The sequence below is a fragment of the Nicotiana sylvestris genome, chromosome 5 (genome assembly GCF_000393655.2).
Source record: "Nicotiana sylvestris chromosome 5, ASM39365v2, whole genome shotgun sequence".
Taxonomy (NCBI): domain Eukaryota; kingdom Viridiplantae; phylum Streptophyta; class Magnoliopsida; order Solanales; family Solanaceae; genus Nicotiana; species Nicotiana sylvestris.
In genome coordinates this window covers 2992899-3014378 of record NC_091061.1, presented here as the reverse complement: position 1 = coordinate 3014378, position 21480 = coordinate 2992899, and the positions used below count along the sequence as shown (strand labels likewise).

At 35.9% G+C, this 21480-nt stretch overlaps 1 protein-coding gene across 8 annotated transcripts; it reads right to left on the bottom strand.

Moving 5' to 3' along the window:
* Nucleotides 1-4640: 4640 nt before the first annotated feature.
* Nucleotides 4641-18941, bottom strand: LOC104231591 (aspartic proteinase 36-like). 8 transcript variants are annotated; one of them, XR_011407491.1, is made up of 11 exons: nucleotides 18563-18941; nucleotides 16991-17120; nucleotides 16579-16826; nucleotides 15284-15508; nucleotides 15025-15187; nucleotides 14833-14906; nucleotides 13589-13676; nucleotides 12942-13017; nucleotides 6175-6264; nucleotides 5102-5481; nucleotides 4641-5018 (listed from the first exon to the last, which is right to left on the bottom strand). XR_011407491.1 is itself a non-coding variant. In XM_070174173.1 (11 exons), the coding sequence occupies exons 1-10, from the start codon at nucleotides 18778-18780 to the stop codon at nucleotides 5324-5326; spliced, it is 1470 nt and encodes a 489-aa protein (XP_070030274.1). In that variant the 5' UTR covers nucleotides 18781-18941; the 3' UTR covers nucleotides 4641-5233; nucleotides 5318-5323. The 8 variants fall into 8 exon arrangements, 5 of the variants coding, with proteins under 5 accessions (XP_070030274.1, XP_070030273.1, XP_070030272.1 ...); XM_070174173.1 differs by having other exon boundaries at nucleotides 4641-5233; nucleotides 5318-5481; XM_070174172.1 differs by having other exon boundaries at nucleotides 4641-5230; nucleotides 5318-5481.
* Between the last annotated feature and the right edge of the window lie 2539 nt (nucleotides 18942-21480).

Below are 21480 nucleotides of genomic sequence, written 5' to 3'. Positions count from 1 at the left end.
CCTGAATTTATGTAGATGGTGCAGACTATAGCATACGAAAATCTGGGAATTGTCCTAAATTCCTATTTCATGGCTCTATAATGGCAAAAAACGAGGAATGGTCATGGAGAAGCGATGACTATTATTCATTAGGTTATTTTTTATGGTCCCGCAAAATTTTAGGAGATTCAAAACCGGTCGCTTGAATTTATGCAGATGGCGTGGACTATAGTACACAAAAATTTGGGTATCATCTTCCTAATTTATAATGCCAAAAAGTGAGGAACGGTCATGGTGAAGTGATGAATATTGTTTATTAGGTCATTTTTTATAGGCTTGCAAAATTTTAGGAGATTCAAGGTTGTTCGCCCGAATTCATGCAAATGGTGTGAATTATAGCACATGAACATTTGGGAATCGTCTTAAATTCTAATTTTATGGCCTAAAATGTCAAAAACCGAGAAACGATAATGGCGAAGCGATGACTATTGTTCATTAGGTCATTTTTTATGGGCACACAAAAATTTAGGAGATTGAGAGCCGATCGCCCGAATTCATGCAGATGGCATGTGCTATAGCACGGAAAATCTAGGAATCATCTTTAATTGTTATTTTATGACCCTAAAACACCAAAAAAATGAGTAACGGTCATGGTGAAGTGATGATTATTGTTCATTAGTTCGTTTTTGATTGACCCATAAAATTTTAGGAGATTCGGGGCCGATTACCCAACTTCATGCAGATGACGTACACTATAACACATGAAAATCTAGGAATCATCCGAAATTCCTGTTTTATGGCACTAAAATACCAAAAAAGAGAAACGGTCAAAGCGATGTAATGACTATTGTTCATTACGTTATTTTTTATGGGCTCACAAAATATTAGGAGATTCGAGGCCGATTGCCCGAATTCATGCAGATGACGTGGACTATAGCATATGAAAATCATCTTAAATTTATGTTGTATGACCCTAAAATGCCAAAAAATAAGTAATGGTCATGAAGAAGCGTTGATTTTTGTACATTAGGTAGTTTTTTTATTAGCCCGCAAAATTTTCAAAATTCGGGGTCTGTCGACCGAATTCATGCAGATGGCGTGGGCACATGTAAATCTGGGAATCGTTTTAAATTCCTATTTATGGCCCTAAAATGCCAAAAAATGAGGGACGAACATGGAGAAACAATAACTATTTTTCATTAGGTCATATCTGATTTACCCGCAAAATCTAGGAGATTTGAGGTTGGTTGCCCTTATGCAGATGACATGGACTATAACACCCGAAAATTTGAGAATCGTCCTGAATTCCTATTTTACGGCCCTAAAAAGCTAAAAAAGAGAAATCGTTATAACGAAGTGATAACTATTATTCATTAGGTTATTTTTTCTGGGCGCGCAAAAAGTTAGGAGATTCGAAGCCGATCGCTCGAATTCATGCAGATGACGTGTACTATAGCATACAAAAATTTGGAAAATGTCATGAATTCCTGTTTTATGGCCCCATAATGCCAAAAAATGAGGAATGTTCATGGCAAAGCGATGACAATTGTTCATTAGGTCATTTTTTATGAGCCCGCAAAATTGAGGTGAACCGTGACCGATCACTCGAATTCATGTCGATGACGTGGACTATAGCACACGAAAAATCTAAGAATCGTCCTGAATTGCTATTTTATTACGCTAAAACGCAACAAACGAGGAATGATCACAGTGAAGATATGACTATTGTTTATTATTTTGATTTATATGGGCAAAAAATTTAGGATATTCGGGGCCGGTCTCCCGAATTCATGTAGATGGCCTGGACTATAGCATACGAAAATTTGAGAATCGTCATGAATACCCATTTTATGGCCCTAAAATGTCAAATATGAGGAATGATCATGGCGAATCAATGACTATTATTCATTAGGTCGTTTATTATGGGGTGCGAAAATTTTTAGGATCGCTCGAATTCATGCAGATGGAGTGGACTATAGCATACGAAAATCTGAAAGCGTCTTGAATTTCTATTTTATAGCCCTAAAACGCCAAAAATTGAGCAACAGTCATGGAAAAACAATTATTATTGTTCATTAGATTGTTTTTGATGGTCCCACAAAATTTTAGGAGATTCAAGGCCGGTCACCTGAATTCATGCAGACGACGTGAATATAGCACACGAAAATCTAGGAATCATCGTGAATTCATCTTTTATGGCACTCAAATGCCAAAAAATGAGTAACAACCATGGTGAAGCGATGACTATTGTTCATTAGGTCATTTTTTATAGGCTCGCAAAATTTAGGAGATTTGGGGCCGGTAACTCGAATTCATGTAGTTGGCGCGGACAATACACACGAAAATTTGGGAATCGTCTTAAATTCCTATTTTATGGTCCTAAAATACCAAAAAATGAGGAACTATCATGGCGAAGCGATGTCTATTGTTAATTAGGCCATTTTTATGGCCCCATAAGTTTCAGGAGATTCAGGGCTGATCGCCCGAATTCATGCAGATGGCGTCGAATATAGCACGCAAAAATTTAAAAGTCGTCTTGAATTCCTATTTTATGGCCCTAAAACGTCAAAAAATGAGCAACGGTCATGGTGAAGCGGTGCATTAGGTTATTTTGATAGGCCCGTAATAGTTTAGAAGTTTCGAGGTTAGTCGCTTGAATTCATGCAGATAGCGTAAACTATAGCACACGAAAATTTGGGAATCGTCCTGAATTCCTGTTATATGGCTTTAAAACGCCAATAATGAGGACCAGTCATGGTGAATCGATGACAATTCATTAGGCTGTTTTTTATGGCCCGTAAAATTTAGACGATTTGTTGTCGGTCGCCCAAATTCATGCCAATGGCGTGGACTATATCAAACGAAAATGTAGGAATCATCCTGAATTCCTATTTTATTGCAATAAAATGCCAAAAACGAGGAATGGTTATGGCGAAGCGATGACTATTGTTCATTAGGTCGATTTATATGGGTTCGCAAAATTTTAGAAGATTCGGGACTGGTTGCCTGAATTCATGCAGATGACCTGGACAATAACGCTGAAAAATCTGGAAATCATCCTGAATTTTATGGCCTTAAAACGCTAATAAACGACGAACAATCATGACGAAGTGATGACTATTATTCATTAAGTCGTTTTTTTGGGTCTGCAAAATATTAGGCGATTCGGGGCTGGTCTCCTGAATTCATGCAGATGGCGTAGATAATAGAAATGGTCAATGGCGAAGCGATGACTATTATTCATTAGGTCATCACTTCGCTATGATTGTTCCTCGGTTTTGGTTATTTTAGGGCCATAAAAACAAAATTCAGGACAATTCCTAGTTTTCGTGTGGTATAGTTCATACCATCTGCATGAATTTGGATGGGCGACTCTAAAACTCTTAAAATATTGCGGACCCATAAAAAATGACCTATAAACAATAGTCATTACTTAGTCATGACAATTCCTCATTTTTAGCGTTTCAGGGCCATAAAACAAGAATTAAGAATGATTCTCATATTTTCGTGTGCTATGGTCCATGCCATCTGTATGAATTCGGGCGACCGACTTTGAATCTGCTAAAATTTTGCGTGCCTATAAAAAATGACCAAATGAACAATAGCCATCGCTTTGCCATGACCATTTCTCATTTTTGGCATTCTAGGGCCATAAAATAGGAATTCCGGACGATTCCTAGATTTTCACATGTTATATTCTACGCCATCTGCATAATTTCGGGTGATCGGCCCCGAATCTCCTAAAATTTTGCAGGCCCATAAAAAATGAACTAATGAACAATAGTCATTGTTTCGTCATGATCGTTCCTCGTGTTTTGGCATTTAAGGGACATAAAACTGGAATTTAGGACGATTCCCAGATTTTTGTATGTTATAGTCCATGCCATCTATATGAATTTGGCGACCGACCCCGAATTTGCTAAAATTTTGCAGGCTCATCAAAAACGAGTTTTCTATGTGGCAAAGTAATGACTGTTGTTCATTATGTTATTTTTATGGGCCCGCAAAATTTTAAGAGATTTGGGTTCGGTCGCCCGAATTCATGTGGATGGTGTAGACTACAACACACAAAAATCTGATTTTGTTTACGAACTCCGATTGGCTTGAATTTTTGTATGTCCATATGAAATGGTGCAGTGATCAATACTCATCGCTTCGCCATAACATTCGGGTTAATTTTTTTTGGTGTTTTGGGGTTATACAATACGAATTTGTGGTTATATTCACTTTTTCATGTGTATTAGCACATGTTGATTTTATAGAATTTTTTTGACGAATTCTGATTGGCTTGAATTTTCGTAGGTTCATAAGATGAGCAATACTCACTATAACTAACATTACATTTTTTTACATTTTGGGATCATAAAAATACTATGCACGGCCACCTGAACCAGGAATTAATGATTATGTAGTAGCTAAAGATATAAATATTAGCTTGCAGTCCTTAACCCGGCCATCTAAAGATAGAGAGGCAGTTTCCGATTTGAATATTACTGCATACTAATAGATTTTAAAACATCAACCACATAGAAAACTCACTCAGTTTGGTTTGAGATATTGTACGGAAAAAAAAAACAAATTTCACCACATGACAAACTTGACGTAAAAATTTAAATGGAAGCTCAGGTATTGGTATTTTTCTACTTGCACAAGATATCAAAACCAAACTCATCATACAGCTCCGAAATATGTCATAGAGAAGTTTTTGAGACTTGTAAAATAAAAAAACGTTTGAAGGAATTTCTAGTATGACTGTTCCTTGTACTCTTCCAGTGAACTGAAAATGAGGTAATCTCACAAGCTTATCACAGATATAGTTTTGCTACTAGCAGATATCAGATAAATATTTTAATACTTGTGAAGCGAAAAGTTATCTCCGTGTGACCTAAAGATCACGGGTTCGAGCCGTAGAAGCAGTCACTAATGCTTGCATTAGGGTAGGTTGTCTACATCACACCCCTTGGGATGCGGCCCTTTCCAGGATCCTGCGTGAATGTGCGATACCTTGTACACTGGGCTGCCCAATTTTTTTTTTAAAGCTGAAAAGCTATTAAGGCAGTTTAGCTCGTCAAGAAACTTGTGTTATAACAAGCGGAACGCTTATATATCCAGAGCTACTTACAGTATTCCGTTTGCAACATAAGCCAGCTACATACAAAATGGAATTATCTGTTAATCTGTTCTATATTTCAGCTTTGCTTTTGCAGTCCATTCTGAATGTAAAATGTGTACGCCCGGTTACAGCCACAAGCTGCTGTATCAATACTTTGAAAAGTTATTTTCAGTCATATGAACAATTCTCAGTCTCAGGTACACCAGACCAGAAGCTAATACTGACCAGATTTTACCAGTTGAATAGATAGTTGTGCAGCAGAGCTACTAACAACAAGAATATAGTTAGAGCCATTTGAGCTGTCAAACTAGAACCACTTGACAGAGAGTGAGCACCTACTAAACGAACCGATCCAGTAATTTCGTCTTTTAATTCAATGCTTGATGAGCCTGAAATCAACCAAAACACAATTTTTGATGAGTTAACAGTGAATCAAACCTTTTCGAAGATATAAAAGATGTCATGTCTCAAACACTGGACGAGCAGTGATTTGGCACATATCAAAAAGTTAACGTGGGGATATGCACCAATGTAACTGATCTGTGATAATCAAGTTGCACTGCTCATTGCTTCAAACAAAAGATCGACTTTGGGTGCGTTGCAACAGGTCTTTGTCAACTCAAATAGCTAGTTAGAAAATGTTCTTACAAAGTCACTGCGTGGCTCCAGAATTGAGTATATTTGCGGCAAGTTAGGAGCATACAATATGTGCGCTCCAACTTGAGGAAGATTATAAGAATTAAGAATGTTTCATTTTCACTATGGGAAAGGTCTCGAATCCCTATGATTGTGTAAGTAGGAACGGAATTACTCTTTTTGCTTTTTAGGATTACTTGTAAACACTATTTACATGCTTGAGGGAATAATCAAGCAATTCATTCCCAAATTTTCTGCTCTTTTCTTTCTTTATAAGTACATAAAGATTTGCAATGAAATTATAGATCATTTATCTAGGTCAGTAGAGCCACTCTAGATTCAGCTGAAACTAAAACAAAGAGTAACACAAATTGAACAACAAAATTATCTAATTCCAATGTACCAAAATATATTGCAAGTATCGAACAGATATAACCTACACTTACAATTATATTCCGTCCAACCAATGGCCTGGTTTTCAAGATCATACAAAACTAGCTTATTTGAGAGTACCAAATCTGCAAGCATCAGAATACCTCCAAGTATTTACAAGAAAATGAGACAATAATGAAAGAATAATCTTTAAGTTCCTTAAGATAAGGAATCCAACCAAGGAAACATACAACGTAATTGAAACAATCCAGATGCACTTTAATCACTATTTTCACAGCAATTGACCAATTCTAACAGACTTAGAAGAGCTGGAGAGAGAATTTGGGATTAAATCACAAAATGAGGTTGCAGAGCACTCTCACTTATTATTGTGAGTGCTAAATGCACATTTCTCAAATAGAAAGCATGCCCCTGAACAATGTCAGTTAATTTTTTAAAGGTAGTCGTGTCAAATAGTTATTTAAATATAGTCCCCTCTTTCACAAAATAGCAATAGTTTGGATATAAATAGTTGCCAGTTCTTCCAAGAGGTCGCAATTTAGCTCTAAAATGCTGGCGTTGAATTTCCACCACTCAATTATTGTGAATGTCATGTAAACCATGAAACAAACAAGTGATATTGCAGTCATAATCTTAGCCAGCTACCGTAAATGAAATGATACAATTTTACAGCAAATACCAATTCATTTTAAAAAAATACACACATACGCATATTGAACTAGCATAAATTCCCCATTATTTTGTGGGCTTTCAGATGGTTTGGGCCTCTGAGATAGATCATATTAGTGCGAAGAAGATAGTTCATAAAAAAGGTCATAAATGGAGTTAAAGAAGAAATAATTACAGACAGCAAAGGGTGCACAATTCACATAGATTCAACCATATGTTGGTCCGATTCATTTTAATTAAAGAAAAAAGGTGGAAAAAGTCGTCAGTAAAGGACAAACATATAATTGATTATGATCTTTACTCTTCAACTACAGAATTTAAGAGGAAAATCATACTTCAGCTTCCTTATAAGCGAAGATGCCAATGATGACGTATTGTTGACACTTGATGTAGATTCTTCTTGTTTATTGTCCCCCATATTTGACACAAATATTATTTAATAGCTGACGACACAAATCAAGATTATTTCCTTTCTGATGTAGAAGATCAGACTAAGCTGCAACTACAGAGCATACTCAGACAGAACCTTGACTCAGTTACCAAGATAAATCTTTTCTGATGTGGAAGATCAGACTATGCTGCAACCACAGAGCATACTTAGACAGTACCTTGGCTCTGATACCAATTGTTGCGGAAGCCAAATGTATATAGTGTGAATAAGTCACAACTACTATACCAAAAATTATGACAGCCACCAAATAATAAATAAGACAATAAAACAACAATAAAGGGAACACCAGAATTTACGAGGTTCGGCTAATTTTGCCTACTCCTCGGACACAACCAATATTTTATTTCACTCCAAAAATACAAGTGAAATAATACTAAAGAGAGAAGATACAAATGCCTTAAACAGATGAGAAGGCAAATGAGAGGTGTGTTTAAATCCTAAACATTAAGCCTTCTTTTATAGGGGGAAAATCCCCCCAACTATTGCTAACCCACCGATGTGGGAAGCTGAAATATTTGACATTTCAACAAATCTCCACCTTGGCAAAAATTCCACGTCTTCAATTTTTTCTCTATAACAAATTTTGGTTGTATCTTCATCTTCAATCTTCAGTGTTCAACAATGTTGATCAAATCCAAACAATGTTGAAACTTGACCGCAGTCACCACCTTTGTCAGCATATCAGCAGGATTCTCCGTAGTATGAATTTTCTTCACCGTGACTCCACCTTCTTCTATGATTTCTCGTACGAAATGATACCGAACATCAATGTGCTTCGTCCTTGCATGATAAACTTGGTTCTTCGCTAATTGAATAGCACTTTGACTATCACAAAAAATTGTGATACCTTTTTGTTCAACACCAAGCTCCTTTAGCAATCCTTGAAGCCAAATTGCCTCTTTCACAGCCTCTGTAATAGCCATGTACTCTGCCTCTGTTGTAGACAAAGCAACTGTTGACTGCAAAGTAGACTTCCAACTAACTGGTGCCTTTGCAAAAGTAAACACATAACCAGTAGTTGATCTTCGTTTGTCCATATCACCCGCAAAATCTGAGTCACAATATCCAACTACAAACTGATTGTCTTCCTGCTCAAAAACTAACCCGACATCTACAGTATTATGAATATACCGTAGAATCCACTTCACAGCTTGCCAATGCTCCTTCCCTGGATTGTGCATATATCTGCTAATAACTCCAACAGCTTGTGAAATGTCAGGCCTTGTGCAAACCATTGCATACATCAAGCTACCAACAACATTTGCGTATGGTACCTTTGACATATACTCTCGTTCAGCTTCATCCATTGGCGACATAGTAGTACTTAGCTTAAAATGGGGAGCAAGTGGAGTACTAACTGGCTTAGTCTTGTCATCTATGCCAAAACGTTGTAGTACTCTCTTCAAATATTCTTTCTGAGATAAACAGAGTTTCTTTGAACGTCTATCTCTAATTATCTCCATGCCAAGAATTTTCTTTGCCTCACCCAGATCCTTCATCTCGAACTCCTTCTTCAGTTGATTCTTCAATTTATCAATTTCTTCCGAATTCTTGGAAGCTATCAACATATCATCAACGTATAGGAGAAGATATACAAAGGAACCATCTTTAAGCTTGCGCAAATACACACAATGATCGTATTTGCTTCTCTTGTACCCTTGCCGCAACATAAACTCGTCAAATCGCTTGTACCATTGTCTAGAAGATTGTTTCAATCCGTACAACGATTTTTCAAGTTTGCATACCATATTTTCTTTTCCAGCAACTTTGAATCCTTCTGGCTGAGTCATGTAGATTTCCTCCTCCAAGTTTCCATGTAAAAACGCAGTTTTTACATCCATCTGAACTAGTTCCAAATCCAATTGTGCTACCAAAGCCAACATAATTCTAATGGAGGAATGTTTTACAACTGGAGAAAATACTTCATTGTAATCAATTCCCTCCTTTTGAGCATATCCTTTGGCCACCAATCTTGCTTTGTAGCGAACATCTACTTGGTTAGGAAATCCTTCCTTCTTTGCAAATACCCATTTGCACCCAATTGCTTTCTTTCCCTTCGGGAGATTGGCCAATCTCCATGTATGATTCTGATGAAGGGACTGTATTTCATCATTCATGGCAATCCTCCACTTATCTTCTTCTGAACTTTGGACTGCGTCTTTATAAGTGGTAGGAACATCATCAGCTACAATTGAGGTTGCACAAGCAACTGTCTCTATGAGACGAACAGGTTTCGTTATTGTTCTTTTTGGCCTGCTGGTTGCTATTGATTCAAGTTGTTGTTGAGGTTCCTGAGTTGGAATCTCCTCTACTGGCTCTCCTTCCAGAGGGTAATCTTCATTTGTTTCCTCCTCTGCTTCTTGTGTAGGAAAAATAAATTTTCCCTCAAACTCCACCTGCTTAGAAGCACCTTTATTTTGTTTGGTATCTTCTGTTACCTTATTTACCATAGATTCATCAAAGGTAACATCCCTGCTGAATATTACTTTCTTTGTCATAGGACACCATAAGCGATATCCTTTGACTCCAGAAGTAATTCCCATAAAAATAGCCTTCTTTGCCCTTGGATCTAATTTTGACTCCGTCACATGATAATATGCAGTTGAGCCAAACACGTGCAAAGAGTTATAATCTACAGCAGGTTTTCCATACCATTTTTCAAATGGTGTCTTGCCATCAATAGCAGCAGATGGTAAGCGATTAATGAGGTGGCATGCATATGTAATTGCCTCAGCCCAAAATTCTTTGCCCAAGCCAGCATTGGACAACATACACCGTACCTTCTCCAGCAAGGTCCGGTTCATACGTTCTGCCACTCCATTCTGTTGTGGTGTATGTCTAACAGTGAAGTGTCGGACGATGCCATCATTTTCACAGACCTTATTGAAATGATCATTTTTGTATTCACCTCCATTGTCTGTGCGAATACACTTGATCCTCCTGCCTGTCTGATTCTCCACCATCGTCTTCCATTTGAGAAAAATTCCCAACACTTCATCTTTGCTCTTCATTGTATACACCCATACTCTTCGGGAAAAATCATCAACAAAGGTTACAAAATAGTGCTTCCCACCCAATGAAGGTGTTTTGGAAGGACCCCAAACATCAGAGTGTACATAATCCAAAATGCCTTTAGTATTATGGATCGTTGTACCAAATTTAACCCTTGTCTGTTTCCCTTTAACACAATGCTCACAAAACTCCAAGTTGCAAGCCTTGACTCCTTTTAACAATCCTTGATCTGATAGAGTTTTCAAGGATTTTCCTCCAGCATGTCCCAAGCGCATGTGCCATAGCTTGGTTGCTTCTGCCTCTTTGTCGTCACTGGATGTCACTGTCGCTGTCCCAATAACTGTACTGCCACAATAGCGGTACATATTATTATTCTTCCGATTAGCCTTCATTACCACTAGTGCACCGGAACATACTCTCATCACTCCATTTTCTGCAATGATTTTAAACCCTTTTGATTCCAGGGCTCCCACAGAGATGAGATTCTTCTTCAAATCCGGTACATATCGAACATCTGTTAATGTTCTGATCATTCCATCATGGTTCCTTAATCGTATTGAACCAATGCCATATGAGGTAAGAGGGCTGTTATCCGCTGTGTGGACGACTCCATATTCTCCTTCTTGAAATTCCACGAACCAGTCCCTGTTGGGACACATATGATAGCTACAAGCCGAGTCCATCAACCATATGTCTGATGATGTTGATGACTCTGTTGTAACTAATGAGAAATCTGAATCATCACAATCAGCTACATTTGAATCCATAATGGCCTTTCCATTGTTATGTTTGGCCTTATTCTTCAACTTCGGACAGTCTTTCTTCCAGTGCCCTTTTTCTCGACAAAAGGCACATTCATCTTTGCTGGGTCTGGATCTTGACTTGGATCTTCCCTTCTTTGTCCTCGTTTGACTTTGAGGACGACCCCTCACAAATAGTGCTTCTCCTTCTCCGCCCTTCTGTTTTTCTCGCTTTCTTTGTTCATAGCTGTACAAAGCCGAACAAACTTCTCTAAGAGAAACTTCGTCATTTCCATGGAGTAGAGTAGTTTCAAGGTGCTCGTACTCATCAGGAAGTGACGCCAACAACATCAAGGCCAAGTCACCATCATCATAAGTTGTATCCATATTTTGCAAATCTGTGACCAACTTATTGAAACTGGTGATATGTTCATTCATCGTGGTACCAGGAACATAGGTGAAGTGAAACAGTCTCTTCTTCATGTACAATTTATTTTGACTATTTTTCTTCAAAAATTTATCCTCCAGTGCTTTCCATAATTTACTTGCAGAAGTTTCCTTTGTGTATGGATATTTCTGCTCTCTAGCAAGGTAGGATCGAATGGTACCGCAAGCAACACGGTTGATAATTCTCCAATCTTCTTCTCCAATAACATCTGGTTTCTTTTCTTCAATGGCCAGATCTAGCCCTTGTTGAAAAAGGACATCTAGAACCTCGCCTTGCCACATCCCAAAATGTCCGGACCCGTCAAAAATTTCTACCGCAAATTTCGCATTTGACACAATTCTTGTCATAAGCGAAGATGCCAATGATGACGTATTGTTGACACTTGATGTAGATTCTTCTTGTTTATTGTCTCCCATATTTGACACAAATATTATTTAATAGCTGACGACACAAATCAAGATTATTTCCTTTCTGATGTAGAAGATCAGACTAAGCTGCAACTACAGAGCATACTCAGACAGAACCTTGACTCAGTTACCAAGATAAATCTTTTCTGATGTGGAAGATCAGACTATGCTGCAACCACAGAGCATACTTAGACAGTACCTTGGCTCTGATACCAATTGTTGCGGAAGCCAAATGTATATAGTGTGAATAAGTCACAACTACTATACCAAAAATTATGACAGCCACCAAATAATAAATAAGACAATAAAACAACAATAAAGGGAACACCAGAATTTACGAGGTTCGGCTAATTTTGCCTACTCCTCGGACACAACCAATATTTTATTTCACTCCAAAAATACAAGTGAAATAATACTAAAGAGAGAAGATACAAATGCCTTAAACAGATGAGAAGGCAAATGAGAGGTGTGTTTAAATCCTAAACATTAAGCCTTCTTTTATAGGGGGAAAATCCCCCCAACTATTGTTAACCCACCGATGTGGGAAGCTGAAATATTTGACATTTCAACATGTAGATCGGATATGTCTCTCTTATGTGTCTTTACTGTTGACAGGATGCAGCAAATATGATGCCCTCAATTGGAAATTTTATAACAATTGGGTCTTAGGAGGTTTCATTTTGGGTGCATAATCTGACGATGGCAACTATAACGTATTAGACCTCAACTAAGTATGCGAAGCTTCTAGCTCCATCGTAAATGATATAAACAGTAAACTATTTTCTGGAAATTTTGCCATGTCAAATGTATACGGGAGCTGGAAAATTCTCAGTTTTAGTGGCTGTGAATGTTTTGTTATAATTCCCTGTAATGTAGCCCAAATTAGTGCCTGTATTAGAACCAGTACTTTTCTGCAGAATTCAAATTCACTTCACAAACCATTTTCCTGTCCAAATGCGATTTCTGATCTCTATTTTCTCTAAATACATTAATTTTGATATGTATGCACTCAAAATCAAAAACATACTCATCCAAACATAGCATGGTATTCTTGACATTTGCAATTAAAAAAATAAGAAACAGATAAACATACCTCCGAAAAGCGTGAGGTTCCATTTATCCCTTGATTGAGTACCACTATTTTGCCATCCAATGCAAAATAAATCTTCCTAAAAGAGCATACAGAAATCAGATCTACTGGCAAATGTGATATTCTGCATAGAATCAAGTGACGTATAACTATTCCCTTTAATATTCACCATTTACTTAAACAAACATGATGATGAAGATAGAATATTTTCTCAGAGAAAGTAAATAGACAGCTTACGCTATGACAAATTCATATAAATATAAGTTCTGAGGTATTATTTGCTCTTATTTACAACCCTAAGAAGGGAAAAGAACGTCTGATAACAAACAAAACCACTCAGATATCTGACATATCATGTAGCAGAAATAGTTCTAATGACAAAAGGGAAGTTTCCATCTAATTCACAGCAGAAGTAAGCAGAACTCATCCACTATTCGAAAATTACACAATTATGAAACAATTCACATTTCACCCTCCAAGTTCAAACAATTTGTAAGAGTGGTCAATGGTTCTACACTACCAACCATATGTGATAATTTGACAAATTCATATTACATAAGACCAAAAAGCTCAAAACCACAAGGCTAAGCAAAAAAAAACACTGAACTTTTTCATTGAGTTAAAACTAACTCGTGCAAAAACATACTTACATATGGGAATAGATACTCGTGGGGTCTAACTCTTAAAGAAAGAGAATTTTCAAAATGAAAAGTGACTTGAGGGAATCCATCATCAACACTGCAATAGTTAGAGGCAAAAGTTATTGCATTTGGACATCTTTTTACCTGGAGAACTGAAAATAGTTGTAAATAGAAGAATCATAAGAGAAACATCTCAAGAAAAATATGTTCCATAAAAGAGGCAAGGAATTGTGACGCTTACAAAGTTCATTCCTCCACGTGGCCTTCCACCGGAAACAAGTCCCCCGTATAAGATAATCTTTCTCATTCTGTGTTTTTCTTTTGACAAGTTTACTAGCAAATTTTTTAAGGCAACTAGTTAAATACCCGCGCCATAAGTTAAGCGTCTTCATATTCAAGTGGACCAATATATCAGAAAGTAAATTTCCATAGCTGTTTTACTTCATATAGTTGCCAAACTAACTAATTCTGACTAGTAATGGTATTATGTAATAAAAACAATGTTCAAAAAGTTTGGTTTTATAAGAATACTTTCCAAGCAAAAGACTATGTTGGGCTAGGTTCAAAGCCAAGGCATGGATGCAAAATCAGTGAAATATGTGTTGCTAAAACCATGATCTTTACAACTGGCACAAGACAGAATAAATAGAGAGCAAAACTGCTTTACATGCTAAAAGATCTTTATCCCGCATAGTGATCATCATACCAAACACCACCATTGAAATAGCTTTATTGCAAGCCAAATTGACAGTTATTCTAGTAACTTGATTGCTAGTCTTTTATAGGATCCAAGTCATTATAATAAAGGACTTCTGATTCTTTTGACATATATTACATTGCTAATCTTGAACTATCATGCACATTATGCTAGGCGTCTCATGGATCAGCGCAAATTGCTCGACCTTATTTTATTTCCACTAGTTTGATACAAGAATTTGAATCAATGCATTTATCAATTTTCAGTTCATCTTGAGATAGAATTAGCCATCGTATTCCACCTCTTGCGAACAATATCTTGAGAAGTAGAGTATAACTGATAGCATGACGGCCCTTTAGAATCCAATTGCCACTGCTCCAGAATAAACACGCTTGAAGCACAGAGCAGCAGCTAAGTTATCCTTCATAAGGATGTTGATTGAGAAATTGAAAGAGTAACATGATGAAATAAAGAAGAAACCACAAGTTAGAAAGACAAAGTAACATCATGCACTTACAGACTGCGTAAAGAGATGAGTGCTCAGTATGCTCCATACCTTCCAGAGTATTCAAAGCATGTATACTCATCATGAATTGTACGCAATTTCAGATCAGGTTGCCAGGAGAATATCTGGCAGAAGTGAAGAAATACAAACATTTCAATTATTTTAGGTACAAACATTTATATCTATTTCAGATTCAATTAAGTGGCCACCAAAAAGACTAAACGAACTATAGTAGCAAACTACCTTTTTCACTAGTGGACCATAAATCACCTCAGGAAGATAAGCCAATGTTGTTCCACTATCAATTATTACTCCATTGTTCTCTCCATTCATAAGTACATCAACAGACAGGTTTAGAAACTGATAACCAACTTCAACTGCCATCATATTGACATTGTAATGTGGCCTAAGAACAAAAACAATTTAAAGCATTTAAATCATTACAATTTTCTCAACCACAAGCTAATCAAAAGCTTCATATTCTAGTGGAAAATTTACATACTGATTAGGTACCAAAGGAGTCATGTTTACTTTTGGTTGCACAACATTCCCAATGGCAAAAATACCACCACCGTTCACACTATCTAAGCAGTGTGCAAACTTTTTCGTCACTCTTCCAGATGAAGCCAGCTGGGAAAGCATGGATGAATTTGATTTCCCAAATCCAAGAACCCCATCAAGAGCTTCATCAGAGGAACTCAGATCCCCAGATTGTGAAGCACCACACCTCCGAGAATACAAGGGAAAACATCAATAAACTTATCCAAGGAAGAAAAGAGAAAGAATAACAACAAAGGCAATAAAAGATAATGGTGTCACCAGAGCTTGGCTCAACTAACGCATAATTATTGGAACCAAATGAGAAACAAACAAATGTTGTTGGCTCAGTGACTGTCGCAAATCATTGACCATGAACAAGAGCCCAAATGGAAGCTTTTATTTGTTTGGTGCCTTTAGATTTAAAATAAAGGATTTTTGGCGAAAGGTATTCAAAGATTGAAGAAAAGTAGAAAATTTTATTGCAAGGAGAAAAAACCCAAAATATCTAAGAGTCTGGGACTTGAAACCTGGCAATGGAGGAAAGGCAGCTAACAGAAGCTGTGACCATTCTAGATATCCTTTATCCTTATGTTAGTTCAAAGAAGAAATGGACTAGTTGATTTACTTTCCCAGTGAAATATTAATCCCTTGCCAGACGCATATATAGAATGATGAAAACAATCCTCTTCACCTTGTTTATCAGTAAAATTAGAAGATAGGCAAATACAATTTTACCTAATCCATTAATTCTTCCCTTCCAATTATAGAGGGATTGCAGGTAATGAAGTCGGATGATATTATAAAGAAAATGTGAAGAGTCAGGATCCAACTTTATGTTGCCTTCGTACCTTTCTAGCACCAAACAACGGAAATTGACTTTTACTCCTCTTACTTCTGCTCCTCCTACATAACTACCTACCATCTCAGACCCCAACTAATTAATAGTTTTAGATTTCTGAAATAATGAAAATGCTCTTGGAAACTTCTGCTTCATCAGATAGACAAAAGGAGGAAGCAAAACCAATTCCAGATGAAATGGTTTTCATTGGATTTTGATAAATTAATATACAGCAAGGTCATAAATTTGCAAGTTCTGTAATAATGGAATAAGTGCACTCTCAAGGATTTTATCGAGCATGAGAATCATGTAAGATCACCTAGTTCAATTAAATGTTTAACAAGTCAAACGATGGATTGAGGATTATAAGAGCTACAGAAATATTCTTGCGCTCGCATGTTAGATAACATACATCTTACCCAAAAATAACACTCCCATTTGATGATTTAGTTTGGAGATCACCTGACACCTGATCATATTGGACAACATCCTCCACAAAGTAGCCCCTACTATAGCTTCCATCTCCATAAACTTGACTATAAGTACAAGAAGTATTACCAGAGCAGCCTGATCCTGAACCTCTGTCGATGTCTTTGCAAAATGAGTGACCACAAACAATGAGTTTACCAGTGAGAGAATCCCTTGGATTGTAGAGTGTTAGCTCCAGCTGCCCAAAAGAAATTCAGATAAAAAAGGACAGAATAGAGCATCAACGAAGAATTGTTTTACTTTCAAGAGCAAATCATATAGTGAGAATAAATATATAGACAAAAAAAAAAAGCATAAACATACATATACACATATGTCATTGTGTATTTAAAAGAAACGTACACCATGATAGCCTCTTCTGGGGCATTCTTGACACGTAATGCAGTTAACCCACATAATGTCACTTCCTGTATCCACTTGGACATAATAACTATTTGAAGGTGTTCCAACCCCAATCTTAGCATAATAAAGCCTATAATAACAAAAGATCGAGGAAATGATTTCAATAGTAGCACAAATTGACTCCATACGGTAACAAACTGTTATTTTAACATATATAAAATTGATTGTTTGTAAGCCACATAAAGTTGCATGAAAAAGATTTCATCAGTTTATCCAAATAATGAAACAAACTGACTGACAATGTTATGAGCTTAAAATTATCATTCAAACATGGAATTTAGAATATTCTCAAATTAGCCGAGATCTAAGCATCTTCTGAAAATTATTAAGTCAGCACATGATAGGCTTTGCCAAAAGCTGACATTGAGAACATAGCCAATTGATAATTCATGCAAATTCTTTTACTACAACAAAACATTGATAAACACTATTCTATCATGGATGATGCACAAATAGAATAAGCAGACACACACACATCCCCACACATACATACATACATACATACACACACACATACATACATACACACACACACATACACACACACACACACATACATACATACATACATACATACATACATACATACATACATACATACATGCATGCATATATATAAACACACACACACATAGACACACACATAGACACACACATAGACACACACACACACACACACACACACACACACACACACACACACACACACACACACATACACACACACATACACACACACATACACACATACATACATACATACATACATACATACATACATACACACACACACACACACACATACATACATACATACATACATACATACATACATACATACATACATACATACATACATACATACATACATACATGCATGCATGCATGCATATATATAAACACACACACACATAGACGCATATAAGAAAACGGATGATATGTAAACATAGGTGGATTCAGGATTTGAAATTTTATCGATTCAAGTTCAAAATTCTACCACAGCTCATTTGATTTACTCAGTTCGAAATCTATCATTTGAACTAATTTAGTGGGTTTTTTTAACTTGTATACTACATCTGCCCCTGTCTGTAAATAGCTGCTTATAGTGACAAGCTGAGATACAGACACTAAATCATTCAACTGCTCTACCATATGTTTTAGAAGCTCTTTTCCAACAATACAGAAAGCATCGTGTTAAACAATGCAAAATACAAGTACAACAACTACAGCACAATGTACAACAGCATGTACACAAAATACATATTGCTTTATTTAAATTTATATGTGATATTAAGTTATATACACCATCATTAAAGCCTCATTAAAGTTTGGATTTATAATTTTGAAAATAAGGAAGTTAACTGCTACAACAGGTAAAGGTGATATGATAGTAAGAATTCCTTACACGGACTGTATGTATAACTTAAACTCTGCATACATATGCATATATAGTCAGAATTACACGCATATACCCAATTTAATAATAAAGCGGAGTAAAAAGGAAAAGCAGACCCGACGGAATCAGGACGGCCAATGCCGCCGATAGGGAGGTCGATGCCGGCGAGGATTCTGAGGTGGCGCATTTCATCATGAGCTTTTAGGGCACGTAAATTCCTTTCCGACCCGGAAAATTTATAATTCACTTTGATCACTCCTTCAATTCCGCCATTTACACTCCAAACAAGTATAAGCACGAACAACGTAACGTATCTCCAATCGAATTTTCCCATTCTGGTTACTTCTCAAATACTGGAATTTTACTACTATCTGAGACTGGCTATTTTTTAAATTAAGGGTGAAAACGATGATTAGAAAATTAAACAGAAATGGAAGAGAGAAAGGGAAGAGACGCGGTGCATGTAATGTTGTGTTCTTATAGTAGTTGCTCACTGATTTAATTAATTCTCTGTTTGGAATGGAGGGAAAAGGGAAATGAAGGATAATTAAGGGGATGATATTTTTTTTTTTTTTTTTTTGGGTTCTATTTTGTTCAGAAATTAGGGAAGGGAAAATGTAAAAAGACGTTAGATATTATTTTTCTGGTTTCTTTTGTTGTTGTAGATCTATTCTTTGTTCTCTTCTGATATTATTGCTTCGTTTGTTGAGTGTTGTCGTTAAAAATAAAAAAAGAGATAATACTTTTTTTTTCTTTCTTTCCCTTTAGTTGTCTTGTATTATAGTTATACGTCCAATTTATGTAGTCATATTTTGAGTGTCAAACTTTTAATTTTAATTAAATTTAAAAATAAAATCTTTTGGAATAAATTTAGATATTTGAAAATTGCGTAAATATTACTATGTACCAGAATAATTATTAACAATTTAAAATATGGAAAAGATATAAAAAATTACTATAAAAAAAGTTTATTTGATTCTCGAAATTGATAAATTAGGATGGAAGAATCACTAAGGAAAAACTAGAAAAAACTTGGAAAGTAATTGAATGACTATTCTCTCTTTTCTTTGTATCACCGATTATAAGTTAGTATAAAATTAGCAAAAACTCACTTTTTGACCTATATAATTAAATTATATAGTATAAAATTCACTTGTAGAATTTGAAACGTCATAACAATGTCTATTTTCATAGACAAGGCCAAAAAGTGGCAAGTGAGCACAATTTTAACGATAAATTACAAAACTTTTTTGGGTTGAAGATAGCGTAAATCAATTAACTATTGACAATTGTAATATGAGGATTAATATAGAGGAGAAGACTTTTCCCTTTAACGATAAGATCTAAGCTTACTTCTTGAAATTGTCGTAGTAAGAATTGTCACAAATTGAAACTTTGTGAATAAATACGATAAGGAATATCTAATGAAATTTATAAGAAATCTTGTAAATTAGCTAATAAGGAAAAGTTCTATTCAAGAATGAGTGAGGTTTGGTTAGCAAGAAAAGTGAGTTTGTTGAAAATGGATAAGAGAACTTTTTTTATTGGTTCTTGTTTTTATTTTATTTTTATTTTCTTATTTTTTGTTTTTTTTCTATTTAAAGGTCAATCAAAGTACAAAGATAAGAATATTAACTGACTATTTCTAGACTAAGAAAATAATTAGACTATTATTAAATGCCACTGAGGAAAAATGCAAAAGTAACTAACTTGTTTATGAAAACCTAAATTAAAAGAAATTATATTTTTGTAAATTTTCTTTTTCTTTTGCCCAAAACTTGTACTATCTAAAATGTGACTCTACTTATGTAGTTCTCAATTCTCACAAGTAAAATTTACTAAGTGTAATAAAAATCAACCTTGGAGTTCAACTTGTGATATAAGATTATTTGGTATTTGCTTTTAACTTGTGATAGTAGATTATTTATCGTTTTTATACGGTTAACTTATCATTGAATTCATCTATAATTACCTTATATATATATATTATAAATTTTTACATAGTTTGTAGCGCATAGAGCTTAAATTCAACGGAAAAGGTCCAAATACCCCCTGAACTTTACGATAAGGTCTACAAATAACCCTCGTTAAAAGTTTGGCCCATTACCCACCTTGCCGTTACACTCTAGGCTCGGATACCCCCTTAATTCTAAATGGCTGCCATAGTGGATAAGTTATCCACTCATAATTTGACATGAAGAATTTTAATTTACACCCAAATATTTTAATTCATCTCCAATCGGATCTAATTAACCTACCCATTACCTGTGACCTGACCCGTAAATTGAAAATACCTTTCTTAAAAATACCCGAATTTTTACTTCACTTATCAAATTTGGTTAGATTTGGTACCTAATCGAACAAATTTGGTTGGTGGTCTGAAATCTCGAGTTTGATGGTGGCCTGAAATCAAACTTTACATAGTTTGTAGCGCATAGAGCTTAAATTCAACGGAAAAGGTCCAAATATCCCTTGAAATGAGGCCACCATCAAACTCGAGATTTCAGGCCACCAACCAAATTTGTTCGATTAGGTACCAAATCTAACCAAATTTGATAAGTGAAGTAAAAATTTGGGTGTTTTTAAGAAAGGGGTTTCCAATTGACGGGTCGGGTCACGGGTAATGGGTAGGTTAATTAGATTCGATTGGAGGTGAATTAAAATATTTAGGTGTAAATTAAAATTCTACATGTCAAATTATGAGTGGGTAACTTATCCACTATGGCAGCCATTTAGAATTAAGGGGGTATCCGAGCCTAGAGTGTAACGACAAGGTGGATAATGAGCCAAACTTTTAACGAGGGTTATTTGTAGACCTTATCGTAAAGTTCAGGGGGTATTTGGACCTTTTCCGTAAATTCAATAAAATATTGAGGTCACAAATTTCATAAGCATGAGCCCCCCTGATTATTCACAAAAATGAACGCGAGAAAAACAAAACCTAAGATGAACGGGGCTAAGCGATATGCCGAAGCCGTGGGATGTAAAAATACATCGGTAGGGGAGGGGGCTCTTGGGGAGTGAGCATAAAGCC